General features: G+C 35.0%; 1 protein-coding gene across 1 annotated transcript in view; it reads left to right on the top strand.

Annotated features, from left to right (window-relative positions):
* The window catches only part of ADAM9 (ADAM metallopeptidase domain 9), a 123,104-nt gene that overhangs the window by 87,256 nt on the left and 15,785 nt on the right, over window positions 1-20,063 (top strand). Inside the window, exons 16-19 of the mRNA XM_044659538.1 lie at window positions 9,007-9,190; window positions 9,284-9,364; window positions 15,996-16,101; window positions 16,968-17,109. Of these exons, the coding sequence (XP_044515473.1) occupies window positions 9,007-9,190; window positions 9,284-9,364; window positions 15,996-16,101; window positions 16,968-17,109 (513 nt within the window). The remainder of the gene's footprint in view (window positions 1-9,006; window positions 9,191-9,283; window positions 9,365-15,995; window positions 16,102-16,967; window positions 17,110-20,063) is intronic.

The following is a 20,063-nucleotide window of genomic DNA, read 5'->3' as shown; positions in this document are numbered from 1 at the left end:
CCTTTGGGCATAATTCCAAATTGCCTTCCAGAGTGGTTGAATCAATTCACAACTCCACCAGCAATGTATTAGTGTCCCAATTTTACCACATCCCATTCAACATTTATTATTTTCCTTTACTGTCATATTGGCCAATCTGCTAGGTGTGAGGTGGTACCTCAGAGTTGTTCTGATTTGCATTTCTCTAATCAGGAGGGATTTAAAATACTTTTTCATGTGATTATTGATAGTTTTGATTTCTTCATTTGAAAACTGTCTATTTATATCCTTTAACCATTTATCAATTGGGAAATGACTTGATTTTTTGTACATTTGAATGAATTCCTTATATATTTGGGAAATTAGACCCTTGTCAGAGAATTTTGTTATAAAATTTTTTTTCCCAGTTTGTTGTTTCCCTTCTAATTTTGGTTGTGTTGGTTTTGTTCGTACAAAAACTTTTTAATTTAATATAATCAAAATTATTTTACATTTTTTAATGTTCTCTATCTCTTGCTTGATGTTAAATTCCTCCCCTTCCCATATATCTGACAGGTATACTATTCCATGTTCACCTAATTTATTTATGATTTCACTCTTTATATTTAAGTTATTTACCACTTTTGAATTTATCTTGATATAGGGTATAAGATATTGATCTAAACCTCATTTTCCCCATATTGTTTTCCAGTTTTCCCAGTAGTTTTTGTCAAATAGTGAGTTCTTGTTCCAGTAGCTGGGATCCTTGAGTTTATTGAACACTAGCTTGCTAAGGTCATTTACCCCTAGTCTATTCCATTGATCCACCCATCTGTCTCTTAGCCAGTACCATATTGTTTTGATAATTACTGCTTTGTAATAGAGTTAAAACCTGGTACTGCTAGGCCCCCATTCTTCACTTTTTTTAATTAGTTCCCTTGATATTCTTGGTCTTTTGTTCTTCCAAATAAACTTTGTTATAATATTTTCTAATTCTATAAAAGTTTTTTTGGTAGTTTGATAGATATGGCAGTGAATAAGTAAATTAGGTAAGATTGTAATTTTTATTATATTAGCTTGTCCTACCCATAAATAATTAATGTCTTTCCAATTGTTTAGATCTAGTTTTATTTGTGTAAAAGTGTTTTGTAGTTGTATTCCTATAATTCTTGAGTTTATCTTGGTAGATAGATTCCCAAATATTTTATATTGTCTATATTGATTTTAAATGGAGTTTCTCTTTCTAACTCTTGCTGCTGATTTTTGTTAGAGATATATAGAAATGCTAATGATTTATGTAGATTTGTTTTGTATCCTGCAATTTGCTAAAATTATGAGTTATTTCTACTAGCTTTTTAGTTGATTTTCCAGGATTCTCTAGGTATATCATCATATCATCTGCAAAGAGTGAGAGAATTTTGCTCTTTTTAGAATTAACTTAGAGACACTATTTTAGACGTAAGTTCAATGACTCGGTTCTTTTTCCAAAGTTACCTCAGAAACTTATTAGAGAATCAGAACCTAAGCGTATGTGTTGGCAGCATTCAGTAATAACTCAAGAAATATGTGAAGGGTTAAATTTTGTATGACCAAAACAGAATATGGAAGTAAGGGAAAATAATTCATTCCAACTCTTGAGATTGCAAAACAGAAAAAGTGGTAGGCAATAGAGTTGCTAATAAACTGCAGAATTGCACAATGAGCAGCATCTGGATGTCCTTGAAAACGGAATTTGCCCTGGATAAAGAAAAGAATTTGCATCAATGTTTTGTCATTTGGAGAACAATGGTAACTTTAATGGCAACATAACTGGTAAAGAGAAGAAGACAGAATTTTTTGATCACAAGTATAAAAATTGAGGCAATTTAGGAGAAGTTTGTGTTCATTTGAAGACCACTTGCATGTATTCAGGCTACTTCATGTCTCAAACTTTTCATTAGCTTGAGGTAATTTTTTTGTCTCCTGATTTTTGACACCTAACAGTCATGTCAACAAGGAGATTTCTGCAATGTATTTCAAATAGACTAGAATTATCATGTGGAAAAGCAGCTGCCACTAAGTATGTTGGGTGCATACTTATGTGGTGAAATGTGTTGGGCATGAAGTGAGGAAAACTCATCTAAATTCAAATTTGGCTTCAGGTACTTACTAGCTGTATGACCCTGGATGAGTCATATAACCCTCTTTGCCTTAGTTTCTTCATCTATAAAATGAGCTGGAGAAGGAAATGGCAAACCACTCCAGTATCTTTGCCAAAAAAGACTTCAAATGGGGTCATAAAGTCAAAAAAGATTGAAACAATAGTACAACTAAATAGGTAAGAAGTCTTACAGTCTAAAAAACCTCCCACACTTGTTCCCATTCCACAAGCCCTGGAAGAACAATCTAAGTGAAATAAATTCTGTACAGAAGCATCTGCATTGTGTCTCAAGCAGTCATGAAATGTGGACTGTCAGTACTTTTAGGGACTTCTCTAGAGGAAATGGTTACAGAAGAGGGGAAATAAAATGCTGGCAACTTGAAGTATTAAGTGTTTTATTTGTGTTATGTTGAATAAGTCATTTGAATTGTTTGTGTTTTGTGTTGTGGTAAATCTCTGTTGCCTGATCAGCCATAGGGAAAAAGATTTAGTGAAAACTTTTTTGGGGGAATTTTCAAAGACTTCAAAAGAAGATTCTCTCTCTTTCCCTCTCTCCCTTCCTTCCTCTCTCTTTCCCTTTCTCCTTCCTGCCCTCCCCCTGCCTCTTCCTCTCTCTCCCTATATCCTTCTCTCTCCCCCTTTTTATTTCTTTTCTTTTTTTTTTTTTTTTAAACCCTTACCTTCCGTCTTGGAGTCAATACTGTGTATTGGCTCCAAGACAGAAGAGTGGTAAGGGTAGGCAATGGGGGTCAAGTGACTTGCCCAGGGTCACACAGCTGGGAAGTATCTGAGGCTGGATTTGAACCTAGGACCTCCGGTCTCTAGGCCTGGCTCTCATCCACTGAGCTACCCAGCTGCCCCCCCCCCCCTTTTTATTTCTAACTGGCCAAGATGGAGAGGTAGATAAGAAGAAAGGTAATCTTCCCCAGACTGTAGAAATTTATGGCATCCTAAATGAAGTAGAGAATAAATTTGTGACTAAAATGTACTTTTGTACTGTTAATTTCCAAATTGTGGTTTTATTATTTTTATATATGCTGAAATTTCTTATTGAGTTGGAGTACCACTCTACAGAATTTGTTTTAAGGAAAACTTTGTGCAAATTACATGGAAACAACACTTAGATCTTTTATCACTCTTCTTCTTTGCAGTGATAGATTTATATTGTTTCAGTGCCAAAAAAAGGGAGGAAGATGATTTTACTATTAGGAAAAAAAGGAACTGAAGCTAGTTTGAAAGCATTATCAGTGAGATCAAAAGTGGGGGAAAAAACTAAAGAAAACAAATTTACAGTTTAAATTGAGCTAGTCCTTAAGAATTACCTATTGTCAATTTTTTTCTTGACTATGAAAAAAGAGAAGGATTTATTTAAATTAAGAATCTGGGGGCACCTAGATGGCTCAGTGGATTGAGAGCCAGGCCTAGAGATGGGAGAGGTTCAAATCTGGCCTCAGACACTTCTTAGCTGTGTGACCCTAGGCAATGTGACCCTGCCTTGGAACCAATACAGAATATTGATTCCAAGATGGAAGTTAAGGGTTTCTACTTAAAAAAATTTTTTTAATTATTAAGAATCAGCTTGAATACGAGTAAAATTTAATTTGAGAGAACGTTTGTTACCACTGCATTTCTTCTGTGAGTTGATGTGCTAGAATTTAGTTGTTTAAACTAGAAGCAAAGTTACTTTAAAAATAGATCATGCAATTTGTAAGCTCTTAAGTGCCTTCCAAAGTAAAAGTATTACAGTTAATTAGTGTTAACTAAGTCCATTGAAAAGATATTAAAAAGAATAAGAAGATTTAAGTAAGTAGGGATGAGAAAGGATATGGATGGAAGGTTAAAGGTAGTGAGAAGTCAGTTTGCACTGCCTATAAAAAGAGTTTGGAAGTAAAAGGTTTATAGTTTTGAAAAGAGATTTGAGGAAGGTTTTTGTTCTCATTTAGATAAGAAAGATATGAAAGACTTTTTGTAGAAATCCCTCTTAGCCATTCGACATTATTTTTCCAGTCACAACATTTGCCAGATCTAAATGGTAGAACTAAATTTGCAGTATAGTATTATTTTTGAGGATAGCATGCCAAAATATTTTTTCCTTGAAGGTCCCTTAGAAGAATATATTTTAGTGCTCATGTAATACACATTCATCATTTACAAGTAAACTTAACAGAGGTTATGGTTGCAATTTCCATGTTTCTGAAAATGTTCATGGACCATAAAAGTGGGAGGTGAGAATACAAGATCATCATATTAAATTTCTGGCAGTTGACTAACTGAAAGTAAGGGGCCCTGTAATTTGATGTGCTGGCACTAAATGGTCCTTGGCAAGATTAAGATTCTGTATGATAACATTTGACTACACAGATCCTAATGTGATTGAATTTTTCTAGGTTATTTTAAGTAATACGCATTGTTCTATTAGGATGATTTTAATCTTTCGACCCTACATAAGTAAATCAGCCCTTAGTGGAAAAGATGCTTAGTGTTTGTCATTAAAACATGTTAGCTTTTAGACAAATAAAGTCTAATTTATGGTGGGGTGGGAAGGGAGTGGAATACAGTACTTTAGTTTTGTTTTGCATAACATCACCCTCATAGTTATATGTTTCCATTTCATTCTGACTCATGATTATCATACTTTCCTGAGAGTCATCTTCAAATTGACAAATTAGGAACAGGCCTCAATATCTCTTTACAGTGTATTTTAACCCAGGAAGACATTTCTGTCACATTTGGTACTAACTAGATAACATTCAGAGACAGGGAGTTTCTTTTTGTAACTATTTACTTGAGAGTAAGTCTGAACTTTACCATGGGACAGTACTAGGCTTCCAGCACCTGAATCTTAGAATAAGCAAAACCAGACACCTTTTGGAATGTTAATTGGCATGCTGCCAAGCCAGGGCTTGTGACAAAAGGATAAAAAGATGTTTGTATTTTAAAGGTGTCTTAAGAACAGACTGAGGAGTGGGAACCAGTGAGGGGGATAAGGGAGTTGATAAATTACAGGCTTTAGTGTTTCAAAGATGCTTGGCAACAGACTTGGCTGAAGGACTTTTGATAGCTGCCTCTTGGAATTCAGGGGAATTCTGAATCTCCTTTGTCTAGTTTGTTTCATTGATTCATCTATTCTTTAGCCAATACTACATCGTTTTGGTGACTTCTGCTTTATAAATATGGTTTAAGATCTGGAAGTGCTCTTGCCCTCTTCCTCCCTATTTCATCATTTCCCTTTTTATTCTAAATCTAAACAAATTCTGTTATTATTTCATCAAGTTCTCTGACGTATCCCTTTGGTAATTTGGTATAGTGCTAAAGTATAAATTAATTTTGATAATATTATCATTTTATTATATTGGTACATACTAGTGAACTGAATATTCCTCTATGGGATATTCTTTATTTCTTTAAGATGTACTTTGTGATTCTGTAGATAAGTCTTTTGCTTGCTCTTATGTGGTTGATCCCTAGATATTTATGCCTTTGGTACTTATTTTGAATGTTATTTTTCCTTTCTAGTTTTCCTTCTTGTGTTTTGTTATTATAAAATATTGTTAATTTTTGAGGATTTATTTGTGGCCTGCAATTTTGCTGAAGCTATTAATTGTCTCCATTAGTATCTTTGCTAATTATCTGGGTTTTTACAACTATTCCACCATGTCATCAGCAAATAGATAATTTTATCTCTTCTTTACCTATCTATTCCTTTATTTTCTTCCTCTTATTATTTTGCGATAACTAACATTTCTAGAATTAGATAATACTGGAGGTAATGGGCATCCCCACTGCATATGATGCTTGCTTTTGGTTTTAGATAGATGCTTTTTATGATAATAAAGAAAGCTCCCTCCATGCCTATACTTTGTAAGATTTTTTTTTTTTGAGGAGAAAGTGGAGTTACAATATGTTGTTCCTAATTTATTTATTTTCATTTTTTGTTGTCATACAAAACTCAGTTTCATATTGGTCATTGTTGTAAGAGCAAATTCAATAATAACAAAACCCCCCAAATCATAAATATACTGCTGTGAAAGACAATTCCAATAGTTCTTTCTCTGGGTACTTTGTAGTAAGATTTTTAACATAAAAGAGTATTGTACTTTGGCAGACTTTTTTCTGTATCTATTGACATGATCATGTGGCTAGGGATATTTTGGTTTTTAAAATAATTAATTTTGTCAATTGCTGTCCTGAAGTTGAACCAACCTTACATCACTGATATAAATTCCACTTGATCATAAGGAATGATTTCTTGATTAAATTGATATAGTTTGTTTGATAGGATTAAAAAAATTTTTTTAGTTAATATTAATGAATGACATTGGCCTGTCATTTTCTTTTTGTGTTATATCTTTTACTTCTTTAAGCATAAGGACTGTAAATAGGGATTTTTCTCAGTTTTTGTGAATAATTTGTGAAGTATTGATACTACCTGTTCTTTCAAGATGTGATAGAGTTCTGTGAATCCATTAAGTTCAGGAATTATTTTGTCTTGTTTTTTCCTTTAGTAGACCTTTTGCAGCTAAAATCTATTTCCTTTTCTGAGATCAAGTTATTATTTAAGATATTTAATTGGTCATCACATAGTTTGGGCATTTTATATTTTTAAAGGTATTTCTATTTTTATTGTGTTCTTGTTTTGTTGGTACATGATTGCATAATATGCTCTGATTATTCTTTTTATTTCCTGGGGAAGCTAGATTGTACTTTTTCCTTCTTTGCTATCTTATCTCTACCTCTGGATGGTTTTTAATCAATAGAGCTCATAAATACTATGCAGAAGAGAAGAGGATTTGCCCAGTGACAGATGTGAAAGCAGATTTGTACTGCTTGTCCCTAAATAGTAGAACTAGGAGCAGTGGGTAGAATTTGTAGAGACAATTTTGGCATGATGTTAGAGCCTATACTTTAATTTGAGCTTATCTTAAAGTGAAGGATTTATGACTTGCTAGAGTTATAGAGGAGATTCTTGTTCAGTTAGTGTGTTGTTCTAGATTATCTCAAAGGTCTTTCTATTCCAGATTCTGTGATTCTACAGTTATTTCTTTATTTAAAGTAGATACACAGACTTTTTGAGTGAAAAGGAACCTTTTAGAAGGTCTAGCTCTGATTTTTTACAGAAGAGATTCAGATAAATATTCAGACTTATACCAGGGATACACACACTAGACAATTTAGAACATGTCTGTGGAAGATAGGTTATGTTCATCTGCAGGATAATACTTATAGAAGTGTACCACATACGTGGATTTGTTTGTATATTTATATTAATCTTGTGAAAATGTTCATATCTGATTCAGAGAAAGGAATTTTTCCCTTTCTCTGCTAGCTATGTGGCAAGAAGAGATGAGAAACAGCTTTATTTCCACATTGGATTACCAGGGCAAAGGAAAAAGTACATAGTCCATCTTATTGCTCCCTTAGAATGGAGAAGTCTCAATAGACATCTCTAATTCAACATTTAAAAAACAACAATCATTTATCCTTCATTTTAAGTCAACTCCTTTTCTAAAATCCCCAACTTCTAATAAGAGTAACCCTGTTTTGTCATTCACTCAGGTTCTCAGTCTCAGCTTGTCCTTGATTGATTCTTCATTCCCTCAGTATATGGCAGATTTTGTTCTTGTTTTGTTGTTTCTACCTCCATAAAGTAGTTTTCATTTGACCTCTTCTCTCTACTGTGGCAGCTAGGTGATGCAACAGCTAGAATGCTAGTCCTGAATCAAGAATACTCCTCTTCTTGAGTGGAAATCTGGCTTCAGAACTGTAAAAGCTGTGTGACCTTGGGCAAGTCACTTAACACTGTTTGCTTCAGTTTCCTCTTCTGTAAAATGAGCTTGAGAAGGAAATGGCAAACTACTCCATTGTCTGTCAAGAAAATGAGTCAGACACAACTGAAAACAAATGAACAACCCTGTATGAGTAGACGTCTCTCTAGTCATACAGCTGTTATCACTTTCTTTATTATAATAGCTTACTACCTGCTTCTCAGCTTGAGGTCTCTCTGACTCTTAATTCAATTTTCACATAGCTAGCAAAGTGATTTTTATAAAGGAAAGGTCTGACCATGTCGTTTCTTTAGAGAGTAACATCTAGTGGTTTCTTTTTATCTCTAGGGTAAAATAAACTCCTCTTTGCTCTTAATGCCCTTAAAAGATAGGCCCCAACCACTTTTCCAGCTTTATTACATATTACTCTTCCAATAAGAAGACCATACTGACTTTTTTTTAACCCTTACTTTCAGCCTTAGAACCAATATTCTAAGGCAAAAGAGTGGTAAGGGCTAGACAAAGGGGGTCGGGGAGATTAAGTGACTTGCCCAAGGTCACACAGCTAGGGAGTGTCTAAGGCCATATTTGAACCCAGGATCTCCCATCTCTAGACCTGGCTTTCAATCCACTTAGCCGCCCAGCCACCTTTAGATAGTCTTTTGAGGGAGTTTGGCCATAGAATAGAAGAGATGTTGAACATTAGTTAGCAGAGATAGAAGGATCTAGTGAGTTTTTTGAGGATGGAGGATGAGGTATGCGTATGTTTATTGACAAAGGGAAGGATCTAATAGTAGTAAAGTAGAAATGGAAGATAAGACAAAGAAAACAGCCTGTTGGAGGAGACACCTAGTTACTAGTGCCTCCCTTTTTCTTATTTATCTACCTTTGTCTACTCAAGATAAATAGTAACTTAATTGAAGGTATAGACTGTTTCATTTTTATCTCTGCATTCCCATTCCTAAAATTCTTATACCAAGTAGTTGCTTAATATTTACTTATTGAAAAGAGATTTTTCCCTCCCAAGAATAGTAGTGTTAAGAATGCTACTTTCTAAACTGTCCAAGCTATCACTTCCATCATGTTTAATCTGTATAGATATGCTAATTGAATATTTTATATGCATAACTGTTCCTTCTATAGAAATGCTTTGTGTGGAAAGCTTCAGTGTGAAAATGTACAAGGGATGCCAGTATTTGGAATTCTTCCTGCTCTCATTCAGACTGTATTTGGTGGAACTACATGTTGGGGTGTGGATTTCCAGTTGGGATCAGATGTACCTGATCCTGGCATGGTAAATGAAGGCACAAAATGTGATCATGGAAAGGTAATCCAAAAAATTTCATTTGCTTAGTGGAATCTTGGCTGCTTGTTGACAATTGAATTCTTTGAATTAAGAACACTTTTTTTCTTTTATAAGATCTGTAGAAACTTCCAATGTGTAAATGCCTCTGTTTTGAACTATGACTGTGACACACAGAAAAAATGCAGTGGAAGAGGGGTAAGTAATAGAAATTGGTATAAATTTTTGCTTTTTTATATGTTTGGCTTTTACGTGATATTGCAGATTAAATGTGAATTTAATCTTTCTGATCATCTTTATTAATTTACCATTTTCTTTCAAAGAGTGGTTGCCTCAATATGCCTCACTTCAAAGATGAAATAAATACCTTTGAAAAGATAACTCTATAGGCATACAGGTGTATATTTTAAAACACTAGTTTTCAAAAGATATAGAATTTCATTGATACAAATATTCTTTCCACTGGCACACACTTCTTCATGTCTTAGTAAATTATTTAATAAGTTGCTTTGTAACAAAATTCTTTTATCACTTTTTGACCAACCTCTTTATGTGACGATATGCTAAAAAAGGATTCCAGAAATTAACCTGGAAATTAAAACAAAGTAAGGATTTTTATATTTTCTTAGGTAAAATAGATGTTTTATTCTTTTTTTATCATTGTTCTCTAAATTGTCCTTTTTTGGTGCACAATTATAGGTTACCCCCAAGTTTTTTCAATCCAAATTTGAAGAAAAATCTGGCAAGTAGAATAAAATTTTAATAACGCAGAGATTTTCTTCTTTTGAAATAGAATACAAATTTACATGAATTGAATCCTTTTTCTATTCCTAGTACCCCACTTTAAAAAAAGCAGTGATAAACTGGTTGTTTTTTTTTTTCATTTCCAAATTTAGTGGGAGAAGATTGGATAGGTGAAGGAAAAGAGGGGCCTATAATTAAGGAGAGATGAGAAAGTGTGTGGGGAAAAAAATATGTGGAAAGAGTGTGGCTAAAAAGGTGTTATGTATGTGAGGAGAAGTCTCCATTGTTAGTTGTTCATAAAAGCTACTAGCAAGGACTGGGAACCTTGCCTCTAGAAAAAGTATAGTGATCAGAGAGTGTTTGTATTAGCCAAAGTAGAGTTTATGATGAGTGTGTTTCTGCCTTATAACAGTAATAGAAAACTTTCTTAATTGCTCAAATATAGGCTATTCCCCCTACTAGAAAAGAAGGTGAAAGCATTTGAAGAATTTAGCACCATTCTTTACATTATCTAAACAGAACAAAAGGATATAAAGGAGAAAGAGGTGAATCCTCCTGTTTGTCAGGTGAGGTAACTGCTGGGCAGGGGGAAAAAGAGAATTAGGTCCTTTGAATGCCAGGAACAAAGTAACTGAGAATTGTCTTTTCTTACTGAGGAGAGAGCTGAACCTTAGAAAGAAACACCTATCCATCCTCGGAGTGTCAACAATGTGGATCCACAAGGCCTTTTTGAAGTAAGGCCATTAATGCAGAGTCACAGGAAGAAGAGATAAGTAGTGATAGTTTGTGACTTTGTGTGGAGGGGTCCTGAGGCAGCCACTTATTGACTTGACAGCAGCAGAGAGGTCTGCTGTCTTACTGGGTGTGGATATAGCACATGACAGAAGCTTTAGACAATTTTTTGATATAATGATTATAGTTCTGGTAATTCATGGACACAAAGGAATCTAGAAAGTACTGTTAAGGATTAAGGAAGAAACTGAACACCTTTGAAGCATAAGAACATAGCTGCCGTCAGTAAAAGGTAAGGAGTTCCCAAGAGCTGCATTTTGAGGAAGTGTATAGTTAGGGAAGAAGATGATGGATGATTCCTGAGAATGAAATGAGGATTTCTAGATTGTGATTTAAAATATAGAAATGATAGGGTTTTAGCCATGGGTAGACTATGCAGCAAAGAGATAAGCAAAGACAAGTAAAAGAGTATGTTAAAAAGTATAGCAGGTCAGAATCCTATAAGAATAATATAAAAAATGCAGAAGCTTAGAATGAAGTGAAGCTGGTAAGAAAAATAAGGGACAACAAAAATTGCTTTTTGTTTACATTTTAGCCATATTGTCAGTCATTAAGCATTTATTGTTTTCTATATGCCAGGCATTGTGTCAAGTGTTGAGGGAAAGAGTAAAATTAAAAAAATAGAAAGGATTACTGTTCCAAGTGGATAGATCGGTAATCATAGATAACAGAAGATGTTGACTGTTCAATCCTACTCTTTCATTTTCTTTTCCAAGGTGAGTTTTTCTAGACCTAGAAAATAATGATGACTTTGACATTTATAAGAGTTATAAAAAGGAACACCTTTAGGTCACCTAATTCAGATAGAGTGTATTGTAGAGTACAAGAATAATTTAGATAGGATAATTTGAACCTCTGATATTGAACATTCGCAGCAAAGAAGAAGGTACGAGGTTACCAAAAGCCAATGTTCTGTTTATTAATAAAAAAAGAGTGGAATCTACAGCTGTAGCCAAGTGAGCTTGACTTAAATGTTTTGCAAATTTTTAAAAGATTTATCACTGACATCTGTAAAAGAATTTGGTGCTCTCTAAAAACCAGCATGTAACCTTTACAAAGAGGTGATGCTAGACTAACCTTATATTCTTTTTTGACAGGTTTTCTAGACTAGGCATTAGTGTGATGGATACAGAGTTCATTGTGAAGCCAGGAAGTGCTGATAAATATTGGCTAGTGACTCTAGGCAAGCCATTTAAACCTCTCAGTCCTTTAGGCCTAAGACTGTAAATTACAGAGAAGTTGCTGATATGCATTGATAAAAGGACATTTCCTCCAAGATTGCCCTATAATAATGAAAACATAGGTCCAGTCCTTTTCCCTATTCTGCTCCCTAGTTATTCTAAACTAATAATTTGAGGGAATTCATGTAATTTATATAATTTTCTTTTAATTGGTTTTTAGTTATTTTTCAAGAAAACATTTAATAGTTCCTCATGCTATTCTCACGGACAAGGCAAAGAGAGACAATTTAGTGAAATTTGGTAGATTGAAAACTGATTGATTAGACTTTGGGTTTGAGATCAACTTAAGAAGGAAATCTTTAATGGAATACCCTAGGAATTTGTGTTTCATTTTATTCGATACATTTATCAATGTTTTGGATAAAGGCATAGATGACACAAAGCTGGGAGGAATATTTAACATGTTGGATGAGAGAATCCAAAAAGATCTTGATGGAGCCAGAGCTTTGTGGTAAATTGAATTTGAAGCTCTCTTCTTTTAAGAATCCTCATTTTCTCACAGTTTATTACTGGTTTCTATTATTTGTCTAAATATTTTGCTGATTTTCCACTCAAACTTCAGTTGCCTGTATTTAGTTCTTATATAATTTTAAAATTAAAGTTTTTTCCAATTAACAAAGAGAAATTTTTTTTCCACAGCTCACCTTTCCTTCCTCATTGAAGAGGAAAAGAAAAAAAATTTCAAAAATATATAGTCAAGCAAAATAAATTTCCACATTGGCAATGTGCAAAAAATGTCTCGTTCTGTACCCCAAGTCATTTACCTCTTTCTCAGGAGGTGGATAGTATGCTTTACCATTGTTCCTCTTGAATATGATTGATCATTGGATTGATTAGAGTTGTTTGATTTTACAGTATTGTTCTTGTTTACATTCTTCTCCCTTTACCCTGCCACTTACACAGCTGCTTCCTTCCTCTCTTTTAGTAGAGGCTCTCTCATATTTTACTGTGAAAATGGAGGTCATCTGTTGGAACTTCCTTTTTTCTCTATACACCAATCCAATCTTATCAATCAATCAATAAACATTTATTAAACACCTGCTCTGTCCCATGCATTGTACTAAGTATTATAGACACAAAGAGAGGCAAAAAGCAGTTCTTGCCCTCAGTGGATTGTAACTGTCTTAAAAGTGTCAACCTACATTATTTTTTCTGCTTCAGTTTTAGAGAAAGAGGTGTCTATTCTTCTAGCTAACTTCCACATATCCAAAACAGCACTCATATGCCTTTCTAAAACTATACTTTCTTGTAACTTCCTTTTTCTTTTAAATTGAAGGCATCATCATTCTTCTAGTTGTCCAGGTTTTTCCTTAATTCTATGTATCCATTCAGTTGTTAAATCTTGTAGATTTTACCTCCCTAAAATCAGCTATGTCTACTTCCTCCTCTTTAGTCACACATCCCTTACTCTGGTTTAGGTCCTCATTACCTTTCAGCTGGCCTGTTGTAGTAGCTTCCTAATTGTTCTTTTTGCTTCTATTTAATTTTCTTTCCACTCTGTTCTCTACCCAGGTGCCAGATTGATGTTTTAAGACCCAAATATAACCATATTGCTCTCCTGTTAAAGGAGCTTCAGTGCCTCCTTATTGCCTCCCAGATAAAATACAAACTCTCTTATTTGACACTTAAAAGCTCTACATTGGCTCTGGCCTTTTTTTTTTTTTTTAAGACTGATTTTGCCATATTCCCCTTTATTCCTTGCAAAATTTAGCTCAAGTGCCACTTTTTGCCCTAGACCTATACAAATTGCTTTGCATAGATTTTGTATTTTATTATCTGTGTGCATATGAAGTTGTTTACTTCAATAAAGTGTTAAATCCTTGGACCAGGGATTGAACTGTTGTGATCTTTGCATCCCTTGACTTAGTACTGTGCCTTACTCAAAGTAGGTACTTTATAAATACTAGTTGAATTGAATTTTACTGAAAACTTAATTGAGATGAACAGCATGAGCTAAAACAATTTTGGGCTGCTTGTAGGGTAGCAATAAGGGGATGATTCCTTTGTGTTCTGCCTCAGTGAGAACACCTCTGGAGTATTGTGTTCAGTTCTGGGCACCATTTTAAATAAAAAAATTTTATATAAATATATTTAATTTTATAGCATATACCTTTACTATTTAATAGCTGACTGTAAGCAATGCAAACAATACTCATATGACCCAAAGCATCATTTCTTTTTTTTTTTTTTAAACCCTTACCTTCTGTCTAGGAGTCAATACTGTATATTGGCTCCTAGGTGGAAGAGTGGTAAGGGTAGGCAATGGGGGTCAAGTGACTTGCCCAGGGTCACACAGCTAGGAAGTGTCTGAGGTCAGATTTGAACCTAGGACCTCCCATCTCTAGGCCTGGCTCTCAATCCACTGAGCTACCCAGCTGACCCCCCAAAGCATCATTTCAATTGGTCCATATTCAGCATTTTTTTTTTTTTGGTGGCTCACTGACTATTTTTTAGTTTTCAATTAATTAAGAATGTTTTTCCATGGTTACATAATTCATGTTCTTTGCCTCCCATCTTTCCTTCCCCCTCCCAGAGCCAACAAGCAATTCCACTGGGTTATACAAGTATCATGTTCAAAACCTATTTCCATATTATTCATATTTGCAGTAAAGTGATCTTTTACTGGCCAAATCCCCAATTTTATCTCATCGAACCACATGATCGATCATATGTTTTTCTTCTGCGTTTCTACTCCCACAGTTTTTTCTCTGGATTGTCCTAAATCATTGATTGCATTGCTTCTAGTAAAGAAGTTCATTACATTTGATTGTGGGCACCATTTTTTAATAGGTGGGCATTAATAAAATAGAGAATGTTTATAGGCATGTGTCCTGAGATGGTTGAGGGCCTCAAAGTCATTAAATGCAATACTTTAATAAAAATCACCTACTAGATATAAAGTACTATGTTAGATTGGGATGAGGAAAAGAGGCAGGAGAGACAAAGACTAATAAAACTCTCTGCTCTCAAGGAGTTTGCATGGCAAGATACATGATATGGACATGAGTAAGGAAGGTTGATAAGGGTAATAACTAATAACTGGAGTGGGGTGGGAGTGTTGAATAGGAAGCTACTCCATAGTAGAAGCTACTTAAATTCTTAAATGATTCTTAAATGAGGGAAAAGATTCTAAGAAGGATGAGGAGGGCATCTATTTCCAGGCCTAACAGATGGCTTTTGCAAATGCATAGAAATAGGAGATATGAGTATTGAGATCAAGGAATAGCTATTCCAATTTCACTAGCAAGAATCCTAAAGGAAAGGGAGTAGTATCAAGGCTGAACAAGTAGTTGGGTTCTGGATTTTGGAAAATCTTAAATACTAGTTTCAGGAGTTTGTATTTTATCCTACAGGTAATGGTGGCCTCCAGAGCTTGTCGTTGTTGTTGTTTGTTTGTTTGTTTGTTTGTGTGTGTGTGTGTGTGTGTGTGTGTGTGTTTGTGTGTGATTTTGTTTTTATAAGCTAGAAGAACAACATGGTCATACCAGTGCTGTTAAAATTATTTTGGCAGCTGTATGTGGAACATGGATTAGAGAGGAAAAATACTATTAGTGAGCTACTTCACTAGTTGAGACAAATCATGCTTTTGGGAGATCCAGTTAAAGAATTGGAGATATTCAGCCCTATGAGAGAAGATTAAGGCTAGCTTTTGTCAAATACCTGAAAGGTTCATGTGGGAGGAGGATTTAGATTTATTGGCCCTGGGGGTAGAAGTAGGAGTTGTGGGGAAGAGTTGCAGAGGCTGATTTAGGCAGGATGTAATTAAAGAACTAACAGACCTCTTAACAGAGCATTCTAAAAGTAGGAGGGATGGTGGTGGAATAAACATTCGTGAAGCCCATACTATGTGACAGGCACTATTTGCCAGGCACAGAAGTTGTGTTAAAGTATTCTGAAAAGGTTGTTTGACTACTTGTCATATTATAGGCATCCTTGTTCAGTTGTTGTATGGTTTCTGAAGTGTCTTCCAACTTTGAGACACGTGATTCTGTGAGCTAGTAATGCCAAACACTATTTGCAGTAAACAAAAATAGTATTTTGTTTTCTTGAAGGTGTGTAATAACAACAAGAACTGTCATTGTAACATGGGCTGGGCTCCCCCAAATTGTGAGAATACAGGGTACGGAGGAAGTGTGGACAGTGGACCTACTTATAATGGCAAGTAATAAAGAGAAACCCACCCCCAGGATTTCTTACCTTCTTTCTCTAGTTGCTACAACAGAATATTTTCCATTTTGTGATAGTTGTTTTGCTTGGGTAGAAAATGGAAACTTGAAACAGATACCAATTTTAATCCTGTTTCTAAAGTCTCAGAAATTATTTGTCTAGATCATGTTTATAAGAAATGATGATTCATTGTGCATTAAAATTGGATTCTATTCTAAAATCCAGATAGCTTTAATACCATCAATAGAAATAAAAATCAAATTTCTGCCTCTTGTAATAAAATGAAAAAAGCACTGCCTGGATTTGAAATGAAAGGACTTGATGTGTTTTCAGGTATTGGCTGTGCCACATGCTAATTCTGAGACCTTAGGCAAGTCACTTCTCTCTATGAGCCATAGTTTCCTCATCTATAAAATTAAGGTGTTAGGACTTGATGATCCCCAAGGTCTCTGCAGTAAATTCTTTGGTCCCATTCATATAAGTTCGTAATCATTATTAATTCAGTTTGCCCCACTTTATATCCATTCTCTCTGTTCTTTCAAAGGACCTATAAAATTTCATCAATAAATGTTGGCAATTATTTGGCTTAGTAGAAAAATATTATTCCAGGAGTGCCTAGACTTGGATTCTTGCCCAAGGTCTGATACCATTTCACTGGGTAATCTTGGGCAATTCACTACCTCTTTTCATGCTTTTAGCCTCTATATAAGGAGAATCTTGGGCTAAATAAAGCTGAGAAAGTTCTTTCTAACCGACATTTCATGATTCTACAAAATAATCTGTTTTTGAATGTGCAAAGTGAGCCAATATATTGTTTAATTTAATGACCATTCATATGAAAATTCTGTTTTCTCTAGATAAAGACACTTCACTTCGGGATGGGCTTTTAGTGTTTTTCTTCCTAATTGTTCCCCTTCTTGTATTTGCTGCCTTTGTCTTCCTTAAGAGGGATCAGCTTCGAAGAAAGTTCTTCAGAAAGAAAAGATCTCAAACATATCAGTAAGTACCCTTTCTTCACTTGTAATAAGGAAAAATTAGATATTATATAGATATATATTAAGGTGTGGTCGCCAGGAATCAATCAGATCTAGATTGATTCCATAATTAAAACAGACCCAAGTCAGGATGCATTTTATGGTAGTTTATTTACAATTAGGAAGATTGAAGGTAGAGAGAGAGAGAGAGAGAGAGAGAAACTCTGGTCCAGGGAGGTCCAGGCCAAGTGAGAATTAAAAGAATAATTAAATTAGGCTACTGGCCACAAGGCCTTAGCAATTAGAGAAGCAAAGAAGCCTTCTTGAGGCAGGAACTCTGGAAATGCCAAGGTAGGCCAAGGAAGTCAGCCTAACTTACCCAGGTGACCATTTAGAGTAGAAGCTGCCTGAGGTCTCCCTCGAGATTCTTCAGCACCAAGTTCAAAGTGGGAACTCCCTTAGCAGGAAGTCACTAACATACTTGAAGAGATAGTGTCTTTCGTCACTTCCTGTGGGTCCACCTCTAATTCAAGTGGACAAATCTCTACACTGATTTGGACTGCCCAAAGGGCAGTCCCTTGTTCTTGATTTGTTACTTATTGTCACGTGTGGGTAACTCATCTCCCCTCCCCACTAAGGGAGGTGGGGATGACTTGATCTCTTGTGGCTAGAGTTTTAACTATGAATGGGCTAGAGCTAATTTGATTTACACAATCCCCCCTGATGATCATTTTGGGTGCATAGTCACCCCAAGTGATCATTTTACATAATCATCTTATACCCCACAAAGTTCTTCTAACTACAATAGTTAGAGATAAGAGGGGAATGGAAGAGAGAGAAGGCAAAACCAATGTTTGCTAAGTGCATTGACAAGAAACCAATTGGGGGCAGTCCCCTATTGGCATAAAATGTATATTTAAAGTAGCTGTTCAAAACCGCATCAGTTCAATCAATTGTAACCCAAAGTTCATTCTGGATCTCTTGATTCAATGTAGATTCTTCAGGCATCTCTCTGCAAACAATTCATTCTTTGGATTAAGGAATTGGCAAGCTTCTTAGAATTTTTCTTGAACAAAATAAAAAAATTAAATCTTGGATTTAATAAAAATACAATTAAATCTTGGATTTTATAAAAATACAATCCCCCCTAATGAGGGTATTTAAAAAAGAAATACCCAGATCAGCTCCAGATATATGGTTGAGTTATGGGGTTGTATGAGTAAATTCCAAAGGAAAAACAAAAGTATAAAAAAGAAAATTAAATAGAAGAAAAATTTAAACTTTGGGAACAAGAAAACATTAAAATCAGAATCAAAATATCAAAAGCTATGTATATAAAATTTCTGAATGAAAATAAATTCATAACAGGCTCTTGTATTAGGGTCCAATTAACATAATTTCCATCCTACTAGTCTGTAGGACACAATGCAGTAATACCGCACTTACCCATTTGCAACCAAGACTACAGGAAGTTGCCATTTTATAAGAGAGAAAAAAGGACCAGATTTATATGCAAAGGAAGTGCCTGTCATTCCCTTCACTTTCAGGAATATATAGGTGAGCCAGATGATGGCCAACCTGTGGTACCTGACTGGCAGTGTAGTTCAAAGAGTCCTACGTCTTAACATATGTTAAGTGTTGCAACTTCGAGTCTGACACTGAGTTCAAGTCCTTAGTATTGGCATGGGAGTACTATGAATGGGGGTGAGCTAATTCGATTTACAGACACTACAGAGAATGTTTTAGGTGTTAACTATATGTAGAATTTCTTAATGTGAATTAATGTGACAGTGATTAAAACTCCAGACTCAGAAAGACTTAAATTTGAGTCTTTCCTCAGCTACTTAGTAGTTGTATGTGACTCTGGGCAAGTTATTAAAATTGTCTGACTCTCAGTTTTGGAAACTTGAGGCACAACCCCTTTGAAACCCAGGTTTCTCTTTCTCTTATGGGGAAGCAAAGATGCTGTTCCTCACAAGATTCTGGGTCCCTGAGAGATGCAATGCCTATAAAATCAAGGATAATCTTTATTAAGCTGGTATAATATCCATATGTTATAGTCCAGCACTATTGCAGAAAAATTTGCTAGAGAAGACAAGAGTGTGTGTGTATTTATATTATATATATGTAGGAACTCTTGCTGGGTCACTTCCAGGGCATGTGTCATTGTTTTATCAGGTTAATCCTTATGTTTCTCATCAACATCTAGAAAGCAAGGAAATTCTAAAAAGCATAAAGCCATGAGGAACAGTATCACTTTGACAGTTTAATATCAACTCTCACATGGGGGTCATAAATAACACCTAATTCCTAGATTGTTTTGAGACTCCATTGAGATAATATTTATGTCATTCTGCCACCAGAAGTAGCGAGTTTGGTGGGGAGTGGGGAAAGGTCATGATCCAGAGGAACCAGAATAGTTGGGAACTGGTGCTTATCTAAACATGAAGAAAATTTTTATTGATATTATTAAAGAAAATATGGAAGAATATAATTTTAGAAACTAATTTGAAAAGCATGGATANTATATATATATATTTCAAACAAAGGGAAACAGATGATGAACTGATCTAGGGAGGGATCAGGGCATGTTATAAGCAGTGAGTTCCAGGCACAGGGAAGGTAGAGAGAGCCAAGAACAGGAACAGTGACTTCTTGGTAATCAGCAAGATAACCAGGATATTTCAGAGTCCTCAGGCCAGTTCCATATTGTTGGGATTGCTCATGGCTAGTCTGTTCTTATGTAGGAACTCTTGCTGGGTCACTTCCAGGGCATGTGTCATTGTTTTATCAGGTTAATCCTTATGTTTCTCATCAACATCTAGAAAGCAAGGCAATTCTAAAAAGCATAAAGCCATGAGGAACAGTATCACTTTGACAGTTTAATATCAACTCTCACATGGGGGTCATAAATAACACCTAATTCCTAGATTGTTTTGAGACTCCATTGAGATAATATTTATGTCATTCTGCCACCAG

This window comes from Gracilinanus agilis, chromosome 2 (assembly GCF_016433145.1).
Source record: "Gracilinanus agilis isolate LMUSP501 chromosome 2, AgileGrace, whole genome shotgun sequence".
NCBI lineage: Eukaryota > Metazoa > Chordata > Mammalia > Didelphimorphia > Didelphidae > Gracilinanus > Gracilinanus agilis.
This window is presented reverse-complemented; position numbering and strand designations above follow the sequence as displayed.